We start from the raw sequence: 16,311 nt of genomic DNA on the forward strand, positions 1-16,311 counted from the left end.
TATTCAAAACATAGAATAACGTAGTCAGACGACTACTCCACCAACTCATTCATTCGACTGTCACTGAGTGTGCTTACTTTGTGCAGAAAAAACATAAATAGCATTGTCTATATTGATGTTTACCGTTGAAAGTGTCTCGCGGATGAAAATCGGATTTAGTTCTATTATCATATCACATTACTCTACTTAGGGTAAAATGTTTGTAATTTGATGGTTTTCGTAACTTAGTGCTATTAGTTGAGATTAATCCCAATCAATAACTCAACCAAGTTGCTAATGTCAACCAAGCAACATTGCTAATTGTTAGTTTTACCAGTTCAGCTTAATTAGCTTAATAATAATAAATAATAATATATTTACATTCTAAGTGACTAGCTATATTGGATTTTTTCAGTTGATTTTTCCTTCTGTTTTAGTCGAGATATATTGTAAATTGCATATTTCTTCTACAATACTAAAGTGTTTATGTAGTTTTTAGAACAGACTTTTCAGAAGCAAATAGTAGGAGTAGGACGCTTGTATTATTATCCCCAGCCGTTCGTTGTTCACGAAGTAGAACTTCGCCGCGGTGACCCCTGTCGGCTTCTGCGCTCGTTGTATCATAAATCGCATGTCACGTTGCATACCTACTGGCTCGTTGTACCATTTGTGGTTGTAGATGGCATTGCTTACTTCTAGTGCCTAGAATTGAGAACAGACTTCACTATCGATTTTTTTCTAGGAACCATCGACGTCTTACATTTTCACTCAGACGAGTTCCGTTAGAACAATAGACGAACATTTCCCCTATCAATACGATAAACAAGACAACAACGTTTCCGGCATTTGGTCCATAGTTCTTGAATTAGAATGGTTTTATATTACTTCACCCGATTATTTTTCATACCATGGACAACTTACCGTCGAGAGATATACCATCATCAAACACCATATTGCCATACAGTTCATCATTTGACTGATCAATATGAATGACATTGTTTCTTCCAGTAGCTGCGTGTACCTCAGTGACATCTCGTGCAGTTGGACGATTTTCCGAAGTTCGTCCCGACGTTTCGCACCGGGTTCCACGGCTTCAAGACCCTGGATTCTGATTTTAATCAATTCGAACAGCTTACCTCCATACTGTAGCGACGTTAGGAAAACTGTTGCTTTGATGCAGCTTTGATATGCTGAAACTATCACGGCCGGCGCACAGAATGCGAAATAGATGAGATAGTGAATGAGGTTTCGCCGAATATCCAAATAAAAGTATTCCACTTCGACCACCAACATATACTCATGCCGTTCATCTTCTGACAGGAAAATTTCTACACAGAGTGTCCAAACGATCGGAACCCCAAGAAATAACACCACCAAAAATTTGATATACGTAACGTATCCCGTCGCGAATTTCTTCATCCGAAGGTTGAACCCACGTACTTCGTCCAGACACTCCCCGGCTTCGTACCGTGCAAAGATCTCCTGCAAAACACGAACCATCTGCTCGAACGGTTTCCGGCGGGTCACAAAAATCGAAACCGCCAGGCAAGCGTCCGAGAAGAAGATCATTTCCGCAAGGCTTCTGGCCACGGAATCGAATCCTTCCTGGCCGGAACCGAGAATTGCCTTCGGCAGAATGATATTTCCCAGTAGCCAACCGACGGCGAAAAAGTACCGCCAGATGCGGCTCCCGTTGGATCCGTGCAAACCGATGAAGGTCAGCATTCCGAGACCGACGTGCAACACTTCTGGCTCTGTAGCCTGGTCAGAGGACATCTTCGTACCTACTGATCGGCTGTTGGCACTGACGTGGGGTTTTATAAATTTCGTGTTACATGGAGTCATTAGAGGATGTCTGTGCCGAGATTTGTGGTGTCGGAGAAATGGGGGGAAATCGGCTTTAACCCTATGATGTCCCTCAGTATTTGGTAGATTGTTGAGCATTTGGAAGAGCTGTCTTGCTTTTGAGACTTGGGTAGATTGAGGGTTAAAATGGCTGTTCTTAATTGTAGGATATACTTTGGAAAAATGATTGCAGCTTTTATCAATAATTATCAATTGTGTACAGTTTAAAACCCGTTCACAATTGCTGGATTTAAATTATTGTTTGTTTTCGAAGGACTGTTATTTGAATATTATACTATCTTTTGTATTTTGAATGAAGGTTGACGGTCATCAGTTGTTGCACGTGCTTTGCGTTTCTTACGGAGAAAAATGTTGTGTACGCAGTTCAAAATTCTACTGGAAGGTTATTTGAGAGTAAGAAGCCATCCTCTAGTTTGAATGAAAGTCACCATTTTCGGGTACACCCATTTCGATTGTCTACATCTACATAGATTGTAGACTTATTAACGTGTGTATAGATGTTGATGATTCTGATGAGTAGCTTGTGGTTAGTGGCTAGTTTTGACTCTGAAAATCGATCGACAAATTAATATTTCCTATGATGATGCAATGGTTTATTTTGTCCTTCTAAAATTGACTCTTCAGAAGCAGATAGTAGGAGTATGACGCCTGCATAACTATTCCCAGTCGCTCAATATTGACAAAGTAGAATTTGGCCGCGGTGACGCCTGTTGGCTGTTGCGCTCGTTGTATCATGAATCGAAAGTCCCGTTGCATACCGACCGATTCATAATACCACTGATAGTTGTAGATGGCATTGCTGACATTCTGAGCCTGAAAAGACGATTTCCTCAGCACACCAAGATTCATTCGATTTTATGTTGTCCTTACATTTTCACTCAGACGTGTTCCGTTGACACAGTAGAAGACCATTTCGCCCATCAATACGATAAACAAGACTGCGACGTTGACCGCATTCGGTCCATAGTTCTAAAATTGAACTAAATATTAGAAAACGTCAAAATGTCATATCTAGACAACGAACCGTTGATAAATACACCATCATCAAACACCAAATTGCCACACAGTTCAGCATTTGGTTGATCAGAATAAGGGTAATCGTTTCCTCCAACAGCTGCGTGTACTTCAGTGTCATCTTGTGTAACTCGATGATCTGTCGTAGTTCTTCTCGACGTTCTTCACCAGCTTCCAAAGAATTCAGACTTTTGATTCTCAAGTGAATCAAATCGAATAATTTCGTTCCATATTGTAGCGACGTCAAGAAAACCGTTGCCTTGATACTACTCTGGTACGCTGAGCATAGCACTGCTGGAAAACAACAGCAGAAATAGATCAGATAGTGGAATATGTTGCGACGGATATCCAAGTAATAGAATTGCACTTCGACCACCAAAATGTAATCGTTTCTATTCTCTTCCGCAAAGAAGACCGCTAGACACAACGTCCAAAGGATCGGCGCGATCAGAAAAGGCACCAGCAAGAAAACGATATAAGCCACGTATCCTTTCGCGAAATAGTCCATCCGTCGTTTGTACCGCCGGATCTCCTCGAGGCACTCCGCTGATTTGTACCGCTCGAAGATCGCCTCCAGGAGCAAACGCATCTGCTCGAAAGACGTCCGCCGGTTTACGAAGATGGCAATCGCAATGCACGCATCGCAGAAGAAAATCATCTCCGCTACGCTCCGCGCCACCGAATCGAATTCCTCCTTGCCCGATCCGAGGATGGCTTTCGGCAGAATCACGTTGGCCGATATCCAACTGACGCCGAAAAGGTAGCGACACATTTTCGCCCGGCTGGCCCCATGCAAACCGATGAAGTTCAACATGCTGAGACCGAACTGCAGCACTCCCGGTTCCGTTGTCTTCGCTAGGAGATTCGTCATACTGAATTGGGTGAATTTCGAAGTTCGAGGTGCTTTTAAATGCGTGATACGAGGACATCATTCAACTGGATGGTTGGGTGTGGTCGGGAATGTGACATTGAAAAAAAAAACTGGGAAGACAAATGTTTTGAATGGTTGCTGATAATTGTTGGATGTGCGTGACGGCGATCAATCCAGGTTTCCCAATTAATTACACATCTCATTGCATAATGTTTCGAAAAGCCTCCTTTCTATTTGTCGACGGTCAATCCTGAATTGATAATGTCTTGACTTGAGGTAGGCCTTGTTTTGCTCCTTGAATTTGAAATCAAGGTCAATAATTTCCATCATGTTTTCTTCCATTGATTTTTTTTCATTGGTTTATCAATTTGAATGGCTCATCCACTAAATGTTTTCAAATTACCGCACATCTAACAATTCTGTCTATTCACTTTCACTACACATTGTATAAGCTTGGATTAACGATGTTCTCAAGATAAATGTGGGATGGAATCTAATTTCTGTGATAATTCACATAAAATCTGATGCTTTTTAACTTTCATATAATTTATAACAGTCGAATAAATAAAGAATCCTCCTAACTTAAGATAAATTCACATGTACCAATTAAATCATATAATTAAAAATGTATTAAATCCTTCAAATATTATTCAGTAAATTATACATTATCCTTAGGAATTGCTCCGATCTTTTTGACGTAGGACTACGTCTGTCTTTTCTATATTGGGGTACACTTTACGATTGCGAAAATCGGGGACCGTCACGCAAATATGATAGACTTTAAACTATAATATCTCAGCCATTTCTCCATAGCTTTTCAATTTTTTTTTCTATTCGATCAAGGATGAGTCAACGCTTCTTTTATATGAAAATACTGATTTTTAACTATTTATTATTGATAATTGTTAAAAAGTTTAGAAATACCCGAGTAGCACACATGTTGTAGATTAGTTTTTGTAGCTCCTATGCGACAGAATCGGGTCGCATATGGGTTGCTGCAACTAAATCAGCCCGATCCAACCAATCACGCACATGCATAACTAGCACAGACATCAAAAATCAATCACTTGCGGGTTTGGATCTAATCCTCAGTTTGAACAAAATTTCACGCTGAGCAGAAGCATCACAGCAATCGCAGCGGAGCGGACACAGCATCACAGAGGCGCTGGTAACATTTTCAACGGAAATCCATTGCATTGGTGGGGGTCCTCGGTGTGTTGCTGCAGATCATTCAACCTCAACGAACCAGCATTTTATATGAAGAAAGGGTTGACTATAAAAATAGCACTGTTGTTGCGAACCCGCGCCGCCAGTGTCGTTGCTGAAAATTTATTACAAATTTTGGTGTCAGTTAGTTGTTGGAAAGGTGTATTGGGAAAAGAAAATTGGTTCTTCTCAGAATCAGCATTTTCTGAACAGAAAGGGTTGATTGCAAAAATGGACTGTTTCTATGGCATAGGGTTTGGCGTGATAGCTTGGTTGCTGTTAGTGATTCCATCCATTCAATTTTATTGCATCATCTTCCTCCGATGCACTATCAAATAGTCGGATAGTCGGATCAACCTTCTTTTGTATAAAATGGTGGCTTTTGTATAAAATCGATGAAGACGCCATCTCAGTGGAAACTATCTACAGCAACCATCCATCGGCAAACGTCGCTCGGACAGACAGATGCCAAGAGATAATGTTTTTTAATATGAAGAAACTTCGTCTTGAGTCAAATTTCTTTTGTTATTCTTCGCAAAAATACACATCTTAGATAACCAACAGCTCATAACCAAATTCAGAATCTTGGGAGAAAATTTCACAGGATTCTTAGAATTTGTCATTCTCCAAACGGTCCATTGTCTGCGGAATCCCGATCAAAATGGCTAGCGCGCCGGAAAGCAGTTTTCTTATATCTAACGAAGTAATTCCATTGGCCCCGCCCCTTCATTAATCGTTATGAGTGCACATTATATTTACACCCATATCAGATCGCAAACGGGCCTAATTTATTGAATACAAGACAGTTGCTTTCCGGCGCGCTAGCCATTTTGATCGGGATTCCGCAAAGAACGGTTGAACAAGATTTTATGCAGCGGAGCGGACACAGCAGCACGAAGGCGTGGGTAGCACCAGTGGCAATGCTGAAAATTTATTTCAAATTGTGGAGGCTTATTGAAAAATCATCTGTGACTGTGACTGTCGGACAATTTCAACGCAAGATTCCGAAAAGCATTTGGATACATTTTGTTATTGGAAAGGCGCATTGGGAAAATAATTGGTTCTTCTCAGGGTTGATTGCAAAAATGGTTTGTTTTGGTGGCATCGGCGTTTGGCGTGGTAGCTTTGTTGATGTGAGTGATTCCATCCATTCAAACACTTTTATTGCATCATCCCTTCCATCGAGCGCTTGTGATTCTGCTACCGAAGAGTAGCTTTTTGCCGTCGCAAAACGATTAAGTTTTTCACTTTGAAGAAAATTTATCTCGAATTGACCTTCTTTTGTATAAACGGAAAAAAATTGATTTCAATTCCAATGACTAACAGAAACAAAACCAAATAATCTTGCCAGAGAATTTCGCGTTCCGCCGATGACAGCCAATTCGATAAAGACGCCAATACCTCTTTTTGGATTTTGGAATAGTTTAAGTCCTATGTGTAATTCATTCTTGAAATTCTCCTCACTTTACCACGTACGATTCCATTGCGGGCGAAAATCAAACGTTGCAAATAAATATATTTGCGTTTGGTGTCATGCCACTTCTGATTCTGCTTATTTCTCCTTAATTTCGGACATTTTTGAGGATGGTGTCTTCTAGGATTATGATATCCTCCACTGAAAGCCAGTCGAGTGGCTTCACTGCGATGCGGCCGATGAGTCATGTTAATTCCATGGTTAGAGACTCAAAGTCCATCCAACTGGAAGCAACTATTCGCCTTCTTGATTCAGTTGACCTCCGAGCGGTTTGCTCAATGTTAATAGAGAGACCCAAATTATTATGGCAAATTCCATCCATTTTGTATAGCTCGCGTACAACACGATGGGGCTGCACCTTTGAGTTTTTAAGTGATTAATTTTTACAGACACAAAAAATGCTTCCACAGTTCCTTCGAAAATTCTCATTCGGATTCTTTTTGGAATCTCCCCACAGATTTGTTTTAGTGAATTCATCCGGAACTCTTTCGGAAATCCCCTCAGAATGCATTCGGAATTTCCTCCAAGAAAATCTTTGGGAAATTTTCACGGAATTCCATTGGAAATTTATTCCGGAGTTTCATCGGAAATTTCGGAATTACTTAGAAAATTCCCTTCAATTCCTTCGAATTTATTCCCCCGCAATTCCTTAGTATATTCTTTCCGGAATTTCTTAAGAAACTCTCCAGGGATTAATTCGAATTTACTTCACATATTCCCTTTACTTGCGTTGGATATTTCCTCTGGAATTCCTTCGGATATTCTCCACGAAAAATCTTAAATAATCTCCCTGGGATTCCTTTGAATTAATTTGGAGATGCCTCATCGGAATTCCTTTGAAAATTACCCCCGCATTTCATCCGGATTTCCTATTCGGCATAATAGGAAATTCCACTTAGAATTCCTTTGAAAATTCCTCTCGCAATTCCTTCCGAAACTCCCCTTGGATTGTCTTAGGAAATTCTCACAAGAATTCCTTCGGATATTCTACCAACCGATTCTTCCAGTGATTCATTTGGAAATTCTCCCCGAATTTCCTTCGGAAATTTCCTCCGGAACCCATCCGTAATTTTCCTTCGGAATACCTCTGATAACTCCATTCTCTTTTGAAATTCCTACTGGAATTTTTTTGAAAATTCCTGCAAAAAAATTCCTTGGAAATTCCCTCCGATATTGCTTCGAAAATCCTCCTCGCATCTTCGTATTTTCTACAGAAATCCAGAAATTCTTCGAAAATTCCGCATCTAATTCCTTCAGAAAGTCCACCTGGAATCCCTCTAGAATTCCTTGGGATATTCTCCCAGCATTTCTTCTGATATCCCCCCCGACATTCCTTCGTAAATTGGAGCTTTCTTCCCACCTCCAATATGCTTTCAGAAATTTCCCTCGAAACTACTTGGAAAATTCCTCCCGGAATTCTTCTTTGGTATGCGATTTTTTCCGGACAAAATTGAAACCGTTTGGTTAATAATAAAGCAAAATCTATTGTTTTCGCAAATTATAACTTACTTCTCTGTCATCGCCCAGAGCTCCAATCTCACAAGTGTGAGAAGCGTCGAAACTACGAGAGACCTGTGGGGTTTGAGTAAAATTCCTTCAGCGTGTCAATCGGCGAGCAGCAAGCCATGACTCTGCCTCTTCTGGTCAGATCTCCGCAGCGTGCTCACGCATCCACGGAGAGTCGCTGTCATAATTTCGTTCCGGTCATTTAGGGCCACATAAGACCAAATATCGAGAAAAAGGTCGATATGCGCCCCCAAGCAAGTTTTTGAATGTAACTACGATAGTTTCCAAAAATATGCATTTTCAGGATAATAAAAAAAAATTAAATATTTTAACGTTAAAATTTAAGGATTTTAAAATAAAAAAAAAGAAGATTTTAAGTTTAGATTAAAAAATCGAAAATAGTTGTTTATGCAACTAGTTGCAAAAACGTGATTTTTTCAGCACTATTTGTACGTTTATCCAACGAGGCTTGCGAGTTTTTGTGATCAACGCGGTTTTTATTAAGGGAAGTGGCTCGGTTAAGGGCACAGTTATTTTATTATTTTTGCTATAACTTCGTTGAATTCAATATTTATATAGTCATATACATATCATGGAAAGGCTTATGACCTTAGCTAACTTCTATTGAAAAACAAATTGATATCGTCAAAAAAAAAAGAAAAAAATATGTATCTTTTTATGAGGTAGTCAATTTTGACTACAATTTTTTTAAGCGGTTGTAAGCATCTTCGATTTTTTTTTCAAAAATATTACACCACACAGTTAATAATCGTCGTTGTAAGCATGAAAAATTATTTCTGGAGCTTTCACGCAAAATATAAAAAAACAAATACTCAGCTGTGATGACGCCTTTTTAGCTCATTTTAAAAATTGTTCTGACGCGTTCTGCAAAATGCCACCGTTTGGGCTGCACGCCTCCGGCTACTGACAAGGGATTGGATGAGGGGCTGGAAATCGAACCCATGATCCCTCACTTATAAGGCGAACATGTACCCAAGTACGCACGAGATACTCAAATTGGAGATATGATATTCCGAATATTCCCTCCGGCATTTCTTCCGGAGATTCGTTAAATAATTTCTCCGGGAATTTTTCAGGTATGCTTTTGAAAATCTCTTCAACTATTTAATTGGAAAATAACTTTTTTTTTCAAGAAATTTCTCCGGAATTCTTAACGAAAAATTCTCAAGAAAAAAAAAATCATTAATTTTTTAAGATAGTTAGCCCGGTAATCAGTACAGCATGAGTGAACCCAACACAAAATGTTATGAAGACTAGTACTACAAAAGTATGCTACGTTTCATACTACCGTAGCCATTCAGCAAATTTTTTTGGAGAATAAGGATCAATGAGAATCAAATATTAGACCAAGGATATGACAGTTAAAAGGCACAGTTCAAAAAGATAGCAACAGAGAATTTAAAATAATATTGGGTTGATCTCACCAAATGCAAACCGACTTCCGATGATTTTATACATCCTTAGAAACAAATGGCTGATCAACCAAATCGATTGCATCAGCAACCCTGCTGGAAATATTGCTGAAGAAGGTGCGCCATCGCTTGATTTAAAGGCAGCAGTTTTGATGACTACACAATTCAATCTTGAACACATTCCACCTTGATTCATCAGATTCGTGCTGAATTGGGATGGCAGCAGCTTTCTCAATGTCCGGATTCGGTAGTAGATATCTGACAGTAGGCAGAGGGCCCAAAATATTTATACGCTGGCCTTTTGTTATATCATTATATGTTGCAGTTTTCTTCCAAGATTTAACTTTTCACAAACACGAAAAACATTTAAATTTAAATTTAGGTGAAAAGCCAGAAAATTGAAAATTGAATGACGAATAATTTTTTTCTTATTCAACCGTCTAAGACGAGTTTAGTACTCTCCATTTAAATCCATCAATTATTTCGATATCTCTTTTTTTTTTATTGATATTTTTTGGGGTTTTTCTTATTGATATTTGATGGATTGTTGTTTCAATCTATGTGCATAAAAAAACATTTGGCCTCCAGGACTTCCTCCAAGAAATCCTCAAGAAATTCATCTTGAAATTTCTTTAGAAGTCCCTCTAAAAATTTTCTTCTGGCCATCGTTTGGAATTCCAAGGAAATTCTTGAGAAAATCGGCCACTTTTTTTTGGAAATTTAGGAATTCTTCTAAAAATAATTCAGGAACTCTCCTCTAAAATCCACACAAATTCTCCGTGGATAATATTTCCGTAAATTGTACATTACCCTTGAAAATAACTTAGATTTTTTTAAATTTCTTATGAAATTCTCCGGGAACTCCTTTTTATCCTTTTTATCCAAATTCTACCATTAACTGCTCTGAGAAATTCTTTATTTTTTGAAAAAAAACTGTTTTAAAAAAAATCCTCCTTCCTCTTCCTTCGGAAATTTCGTCCGGAGTTCTTTCGGAATTCTCTTAAAATTCCTTCGTAAATTCCTACCGATACTTATCCAGAAAGTCTCCTTGGAATTATTATAGGAATTCTCCCCAAAAATTCTTCTCGAAATTTCTCCGGAAATACCTCCGGAACTCCTTTAGAAATTCCCGCGGAATTCTTACGGCAATTCTCCACCGGAAATCCTTCCGAAATTCCCACTAGAACTCATCTGGAAATTATCCCCTGAATTACTTCGGAAACTCCGCAAGCAATTTTCAATCCCCCCCTCCCGGGTCTTTTTTTCGGAAATTTCCTCCGGATATTTTTCCCGGCATTCCTTCGAGAATTTTCTCCAAAATTCCTTGGAAAATTTCCCTGGAGTGCCTTGGGATATTCTCCCCAGAATGCCTTCGGTGATTTCCATGGATATTCATTCGGAAATTCTCACTGAAGTTATATACACTCAAAAACTCTTTCGAAAATTCTCATAAGATTTCTTCCGGAATTGCTTCTCACATTTTTCTTATTTCCCCCACGAAACTCATCCGGAAAACCCACCCGGAATTTACTCGAAAATTCCCCTGGAATCTCTGGACATTCTTCTCCGAATTCCGCCAAAAAGTCTTTCCTGAATTCCTTGGGATATTCCTGCCAATTTTTTTTCTGAAATTCCCCGTAGATTTTTTTGCATGCTTCTTCCGGTATTCTTTCGAAAGTTTCCCCCAGAGTTCATTTGAAAATTCCCCCGGAATTCATTCCTGTGGGGAATGGATACGAAATGGTGAACGAAGCCGGAGATACCTGATACAGATCATCCGAAGCCGGCTCGAAACAAGCAGGAGGTTTTACGCCTAGAAGTTTTGGCTCGGAACCCACAGTTCTCGCACAGTACTCCTTTCGGAAGTCGGCATTGGTCCATCCGATGCCCAAACTTGCCGCAATTGAAGCAGTGGCGACTGGAGAGAGGCTGATGAGACTCGATCATGTCTTCGAGTGTCGCGTGTGACCGAATTGACCCGCGGGGACCAGCGGCTCCGCCCTGAGAGCCCTTTTGTTACTGGTTCGATTGCGAGAAGGAGTGGCCGGATTGGGACGCCGGCTGGGACGAGCGTTGCTTGCTCGCTTGTTTCTCCTTTTTCGGTTTAGTTATACCGCATTCACCGACTTCTCCGGTCCAAAGACCTTATTGTACACGGAGAAGTTGACAGCGTCTATCTTCTGACCGGCAGACACCAATGTCTGGAGGTCGGCGATAGGAAGGGAATCCAGCTGTTTTTTAAAGTCGATCCGGACATTCTACATCAGAATTTGGACCTTTTCATGTTCCGGAATGGGAACACTCATAGTTCCGAACAGTTCCTCCATACTGTGGTAGTACTGGAGAAACGTCTCGTTCCGCAACTGGTGACGCTGATAAACCTTCATTTTTATCGTGGTATCTAGATCGGGATGCATGAATGTCCTCCTGAGCTCTAGAACCAGGTGCTGCCAATTCAACAGGCGACCGGCGGCCCGCATATACCACTGCAAGGCGGGTTCCTTGCAATCAAATGGCGTGTTCACGCCTCAAGAAACGAACACTGAATGATCTTCATTTATTTTCTTTGTTTCCTTCTAACAATCTAGAATTCCCTGTCAGCCTACTGAGATTCAATTTCAAATTTCTTCTCATTAGCTTCTTAGTATGCTGGCGTTTCAAATGCCTACTACGATAGAATTTCAAATTCGTTATCATTTTATTTTATTTAAATTCTATTTTATTTATCAATGTAACCAAAAACTGCAAATGCTTTTGTTTTCTAAATTTCCTCTAAATTTCTTTCGGCATTTGTCCCAGGACTCTTTAAATATTCCCTCTTTAATTCCTGCAGAATTCCTTCGCATATTCTCCCCGGAATTCATTCGATTTTTCTTCCCATTCCCTTGATAATTGGACATAAATCTATTCGATAGTTTCACTAAGAGTTCCTTCGGCAAATCTCTCAGAAACTATATTTCAAAGATTCCCCCAGAAATTCCTTCAGAAAATGTTCCTTGACATTCCTTGTAGAATCCTTCGATAACTTCTCCATGAAATGCTTCACCTCAAATTCCTCTAAGACTTCCTTCGTTGAAACAGGTAAAATTTTTTCTTTCAATTCATCAATCTTGTATTGTGTAAGTCTTTCAAAAATAAAATAAAAACCGTTTGTGCATGATGGGCCGTGTTCGGATCTGCAAAGATTAATACTATGCACACAATTTGATATTAAAGATCTCAATAACTTGTTGAGGAATATCAATCCTTATTTTATGTGACATATGTGTGATCTCAAATTATATCTCGCGAAGCAACAATCACGAGTGTAGCGTTGGATCTAGTTGAGTTATTTATGGAAAATAAATTCGATGCAGAGAAATCGATCAATGCAAATAAGTCTCATGATGCTGCGTGCTATGAATGACAAGCATTGTTTTTTTCACTTATAAAATAAATTTATTTAGTTTACATTAACACCACTAGCAGCTGGTTTGGTGTTTAAAAGAAGAAATTTTCCAAGGTTATCCCGATCATAAATAAAGAAAGTAATATTTTTTAAGTATTTCAGATCACGGTTCATTCGTTTTAATGTTTTCTTCACATTTGCACTGCGACGCATGTCTACAAACAAAAAAAAAACAAGTGGGCCACGTTTCCAACCACCATTACGATGATCAGGAGAATCCGTTGACGGTATCTGGTCCTATTTTTTTGCTTTAATTCATCGTACATGTCAAGCGTCAAATCTATACAACTCACTGATGAGAGATACACCATTATCTTCTCTAAATTTCCATGCAGGAACCAGGATGGTGAATGGTGATGAAGATTGCCTCGTCAACTCATAGTTTTTTGCACTGACTGCCGTAGCCTTCTTCGACGTTTCTCACCAACTATATCCTGGTGCCCATTCGTTGATGCGTGAATTGCTAGATGCGTTAAAGACATTCTTTTGATCTGTAATTTTAAAAATTTCATCCAAATGGTTCTATTTCATCACGAAAAATTACATTTCTCAATATCCAACAGATGCCAAAAATCTTCTCCAATTAGGGTCAGTGAACCGAAATAAATCAGCTGAGTGCTGTTGTTACTGTTACTGTTTTTGTCTGGACTCATTGATAACTAACTATGGATTCTTCAAACCCGTGAGAAAAAACCGTCGTTTTGGGATGGTTGTGCATGGTTCGGGATTGTGTGTTTTTAAACAATTGCTGTTGATTATAGGATATACGTCAAAGAAATGAATCCAGCTTTCCCGGATAATTACATACCAACATTAAACAATATTGACTTGAATTCTCCTTCATGAATGCTTCATGAATTATGAATCAAGGTCATTGGATCCGGCCCCCAAGATGCGCCCTCAACATTGGTTCGGTGAAAAGTTATGTATCTCATTGATTATTTCCAATACGTAGTTCATATACGAAACGAGGGTTCATAGTGAAGCTCAAAAGATTTTTCTTTGTTTCCTTTACCGGCAATGTTAATATTTTTTGTTACGCCAATAAAAAGTGCAATAATGATGCATATTTTGCAGCGAGAAGCTAATTATGTATCAATGTTCCGAATGGTAAGTTTAGTTTAGAAGGCATCACTTTGTATACATTTAGTAAGCCCAACCATGTTTGGTTCAAAGTGCCAAGACAAACATAATTGCGCATGCTGATCTCGTTCAAAACTGGTTCTTTAGAAGCAGATAGTATGAATATGACGCTTGCATCACTATTCCCAATCGTTCGATGTTCACGAAATAAAATTTGGCCGCCGTAATTCCTGTTGGCTTTTGCGCTCGTTGAATCATAAACCGGAAGTCACGTTGCATACCTACTGGTTCTTGGTACCACTGATAGTTGTAGATAGCGTTGCTTACATCAAGGGCCTACAAATTAAAATTTGCCGTGTTGAGACTAAAGTTCGTTCGTTTCAATGTTGTCCTTACGTTTTCACTCAGCCGCGTACCGTTGAAGCAGTAAACTATCATTTCGACCATCAATACGACAAACAAAACAACGACGTTGATGGCATTCGGTCCGTAGTTCTTAAATGACGATTAATTTTTTAAGATAATCTTTTGAATTACACTAAACATTCCAACTCACCGATGATAGATACACCATCATTAGACACCAAATCGCCATGCAGTTCAACATTTGATTGATCAGAATGAACGTGATCGTCTCCTCCAGCAACTCCGTGTACTTCAGCGTCATCTTATGCAGTTCTATGATCTTCCGAAGCTCGTCCCGGCGTTTCTCACCCGCTTCTATCGTATCAAGGTGCCTTATTCTGAGGTGAATCAACTCGAACAGCTTGGCCCCATACTGTAGCGAAGTTAGGAAAACCGTTGCCTTGATGCAACTTTGATAGGCCGAACAGAGCACGGCTGGCGCACAAAACGCGAAATAGATGAGATAGTGAAGGATGTTCCGCCGGATGTCCAAATAATGAAACTGTACTTCGACAACCAGAATGTAGTCACTCCGTTTACTCTCCGAAACGAAAATCGCCAAACAGAGGGTCCACAGAATCGGCACGATGAGAAACAACACCAGCAAAAATCCGATATACGCCACGTACCCTTGCGCGAAATAATTCATCCGCCGGTTGAACCGATGGATCTCGTCGAGGCACTCCTTCGACTCGTACCGTTCCAAAATCTCCCGCAAAATTTGCACCATCTGCTGGAACGGTTTCCGCCGGGTCACAAAAATCCCAACGGCTATGCACACATCGGTAAAGAAGATCATCTCGGCCAAGCTTCTGGCCACGGAGTCGAACCCCTCCTGACCGGAACCGAGAATGGCCTTCGGTAAGATGATATTTCCCAGCAGCCAGCTGACGCCAAAAAAGTAGCGACAAATTCGCAGCTTACTGGTGCCCTGCAAACCGATCAAGGTTAGCATTGCGAGGCCAACCTGGAGCACCGCCGGATTGGTCTTTTTGGAGAACATTTTCGCACTGATGGGGCTTCGATGCGATAAATCGGGTTTTAAACCATTTGAAACATGTTATGGATCTGTTGGTAAATGCTTACCTAACTACTAATTGATTTGCTTGTTGGGAATTGTAGCAGCTTTCTTGATAATTGGTACACAAAGTTTTCCAATTGTTTACTACAACAACGAACTAAGTAGTTTCTCATCAATTCGTTTGATTCGGTTATTGTTAAAAATTTCAGATGCAAATGGATGCTCAAAGCTTGTACCCTTGTACTAGCCTTTGATGTGGATCGCGTTGTTGAGTGCTTAATTGGTGCTTGTTTATGGTGACGATATCCTGTGGGTTATTTATTCAAACCAAGATATCGACAAAATAAGACTCAGTGGTACAAACGTATGACAAGTTGGTGCCCCAGAAATGGAGAGGGGAGTCATTCGAAAGGGAAAGCGCTATTTGTTTCAAGTGTGCACTTTATAAACATGGTTACGAACAATTATTACTCTATAATTGGTCTTTTCGATTATTTGTATTTTGATTGTGACTATTAAATCGGAAAATTGATAATTTGTTGCAACTTCTTGGACATGTGAAGTTTCGTAAATTTTTATCTTCGGCCGGCTTTCCCCCAACCAAATATATTTTGCAAAAAGATCGCGCTTGATTGAAGCAATCAACTACAAATCACTCTATACGGAAGCTAAAAGACAATTAGCAAAACTAACAACATACTTTTAAAAACTAAAAATAAAATCCATTACTCTTATTGGACTTTGGTAATTCATTAATTAAATAATTTAGGAATGAAAATTATTCAAACGGGCTCATATTTGCGTTGCCCAATGTTTCGACCCATTTATTGGCTCTTTTTGATAGGAAAAGATGTCTGCCGTTTTTCGTACACTTAACATCTATGAACACATATGCTACGGTTGGAGCTTCTAGTACTTGAACACATAACGTTTGTCCAGTCATTAAGTGCATAGTGTATTGATGTGAATTTAAAATTTATGTTAATGACAAGCCAATTATGTGTT

The 16,311-nt window shown here is 39.5% G+C and overlaps 3 protein-coding genes across 5 annotated transcripts in view; 1 reads left to right on the top strand and 2 right to left on the bottom strand.

Moving 5' to 3' along the window:
- The window catches only part of LOC134213731 (klarsicht protein), a 780,975-nt gene that overhangs the window by 369,799 nt on the left and 394,865 nt on the right, over positions 1-16,311 (top strand). The gene's annotated exons all lie outside the window — the stretch shown is intronic.
- LOC134216803 (odorant receptor 4-like) lies at positions 475-1,755 on the bottom strand. Its single transcript, XM_062695602.1, has 3 exons — positions 901-1,755; positions 740-838; positions 475-681 (listed from the first exon to the last, which is right to left on the bottom strand). Exons 1-3 carry the CDS (start codon positions 1,753-1,755, stop codon positions 475-477), a joined length of 1,161 nt encoding a protein of 386 aa, XP_062551586.1.
- Positions 2,452-3,730, bottom strand: LOC134216822 (odorant receptor 63a-like). Its single transcript, XM_062695617.1, has 3 exons — positions 2,870-3,730; positions 2,716-2,814; positions 2,452-2,658 (listed from the first exon to the last, which is right to left on the bottom strand). The coding sequence occupies exons 1-3, from the start codon at positions 3,728-3,730 to the stop codon at positions 2,452-2,454; spliced, it is 1,167 nt and encodes a 388-aa protein (XP_062551601.1).

This window comes from Armigeres subalbatus, chromosome 2, assembly GCF_024139115.2.
Source record: "Armigeres subalbatus isolate Guangzhou_Male chromosome 2, GZ_Asu_2, whole genome shotgun sequence".
In the NCBI taxonomy this organism is placed as follows: Eukaryota; Metazoa; Arthropoda; class Insecta; order Diptera; family Culicidae; genus Armigeres; species Armigeres subalbatus.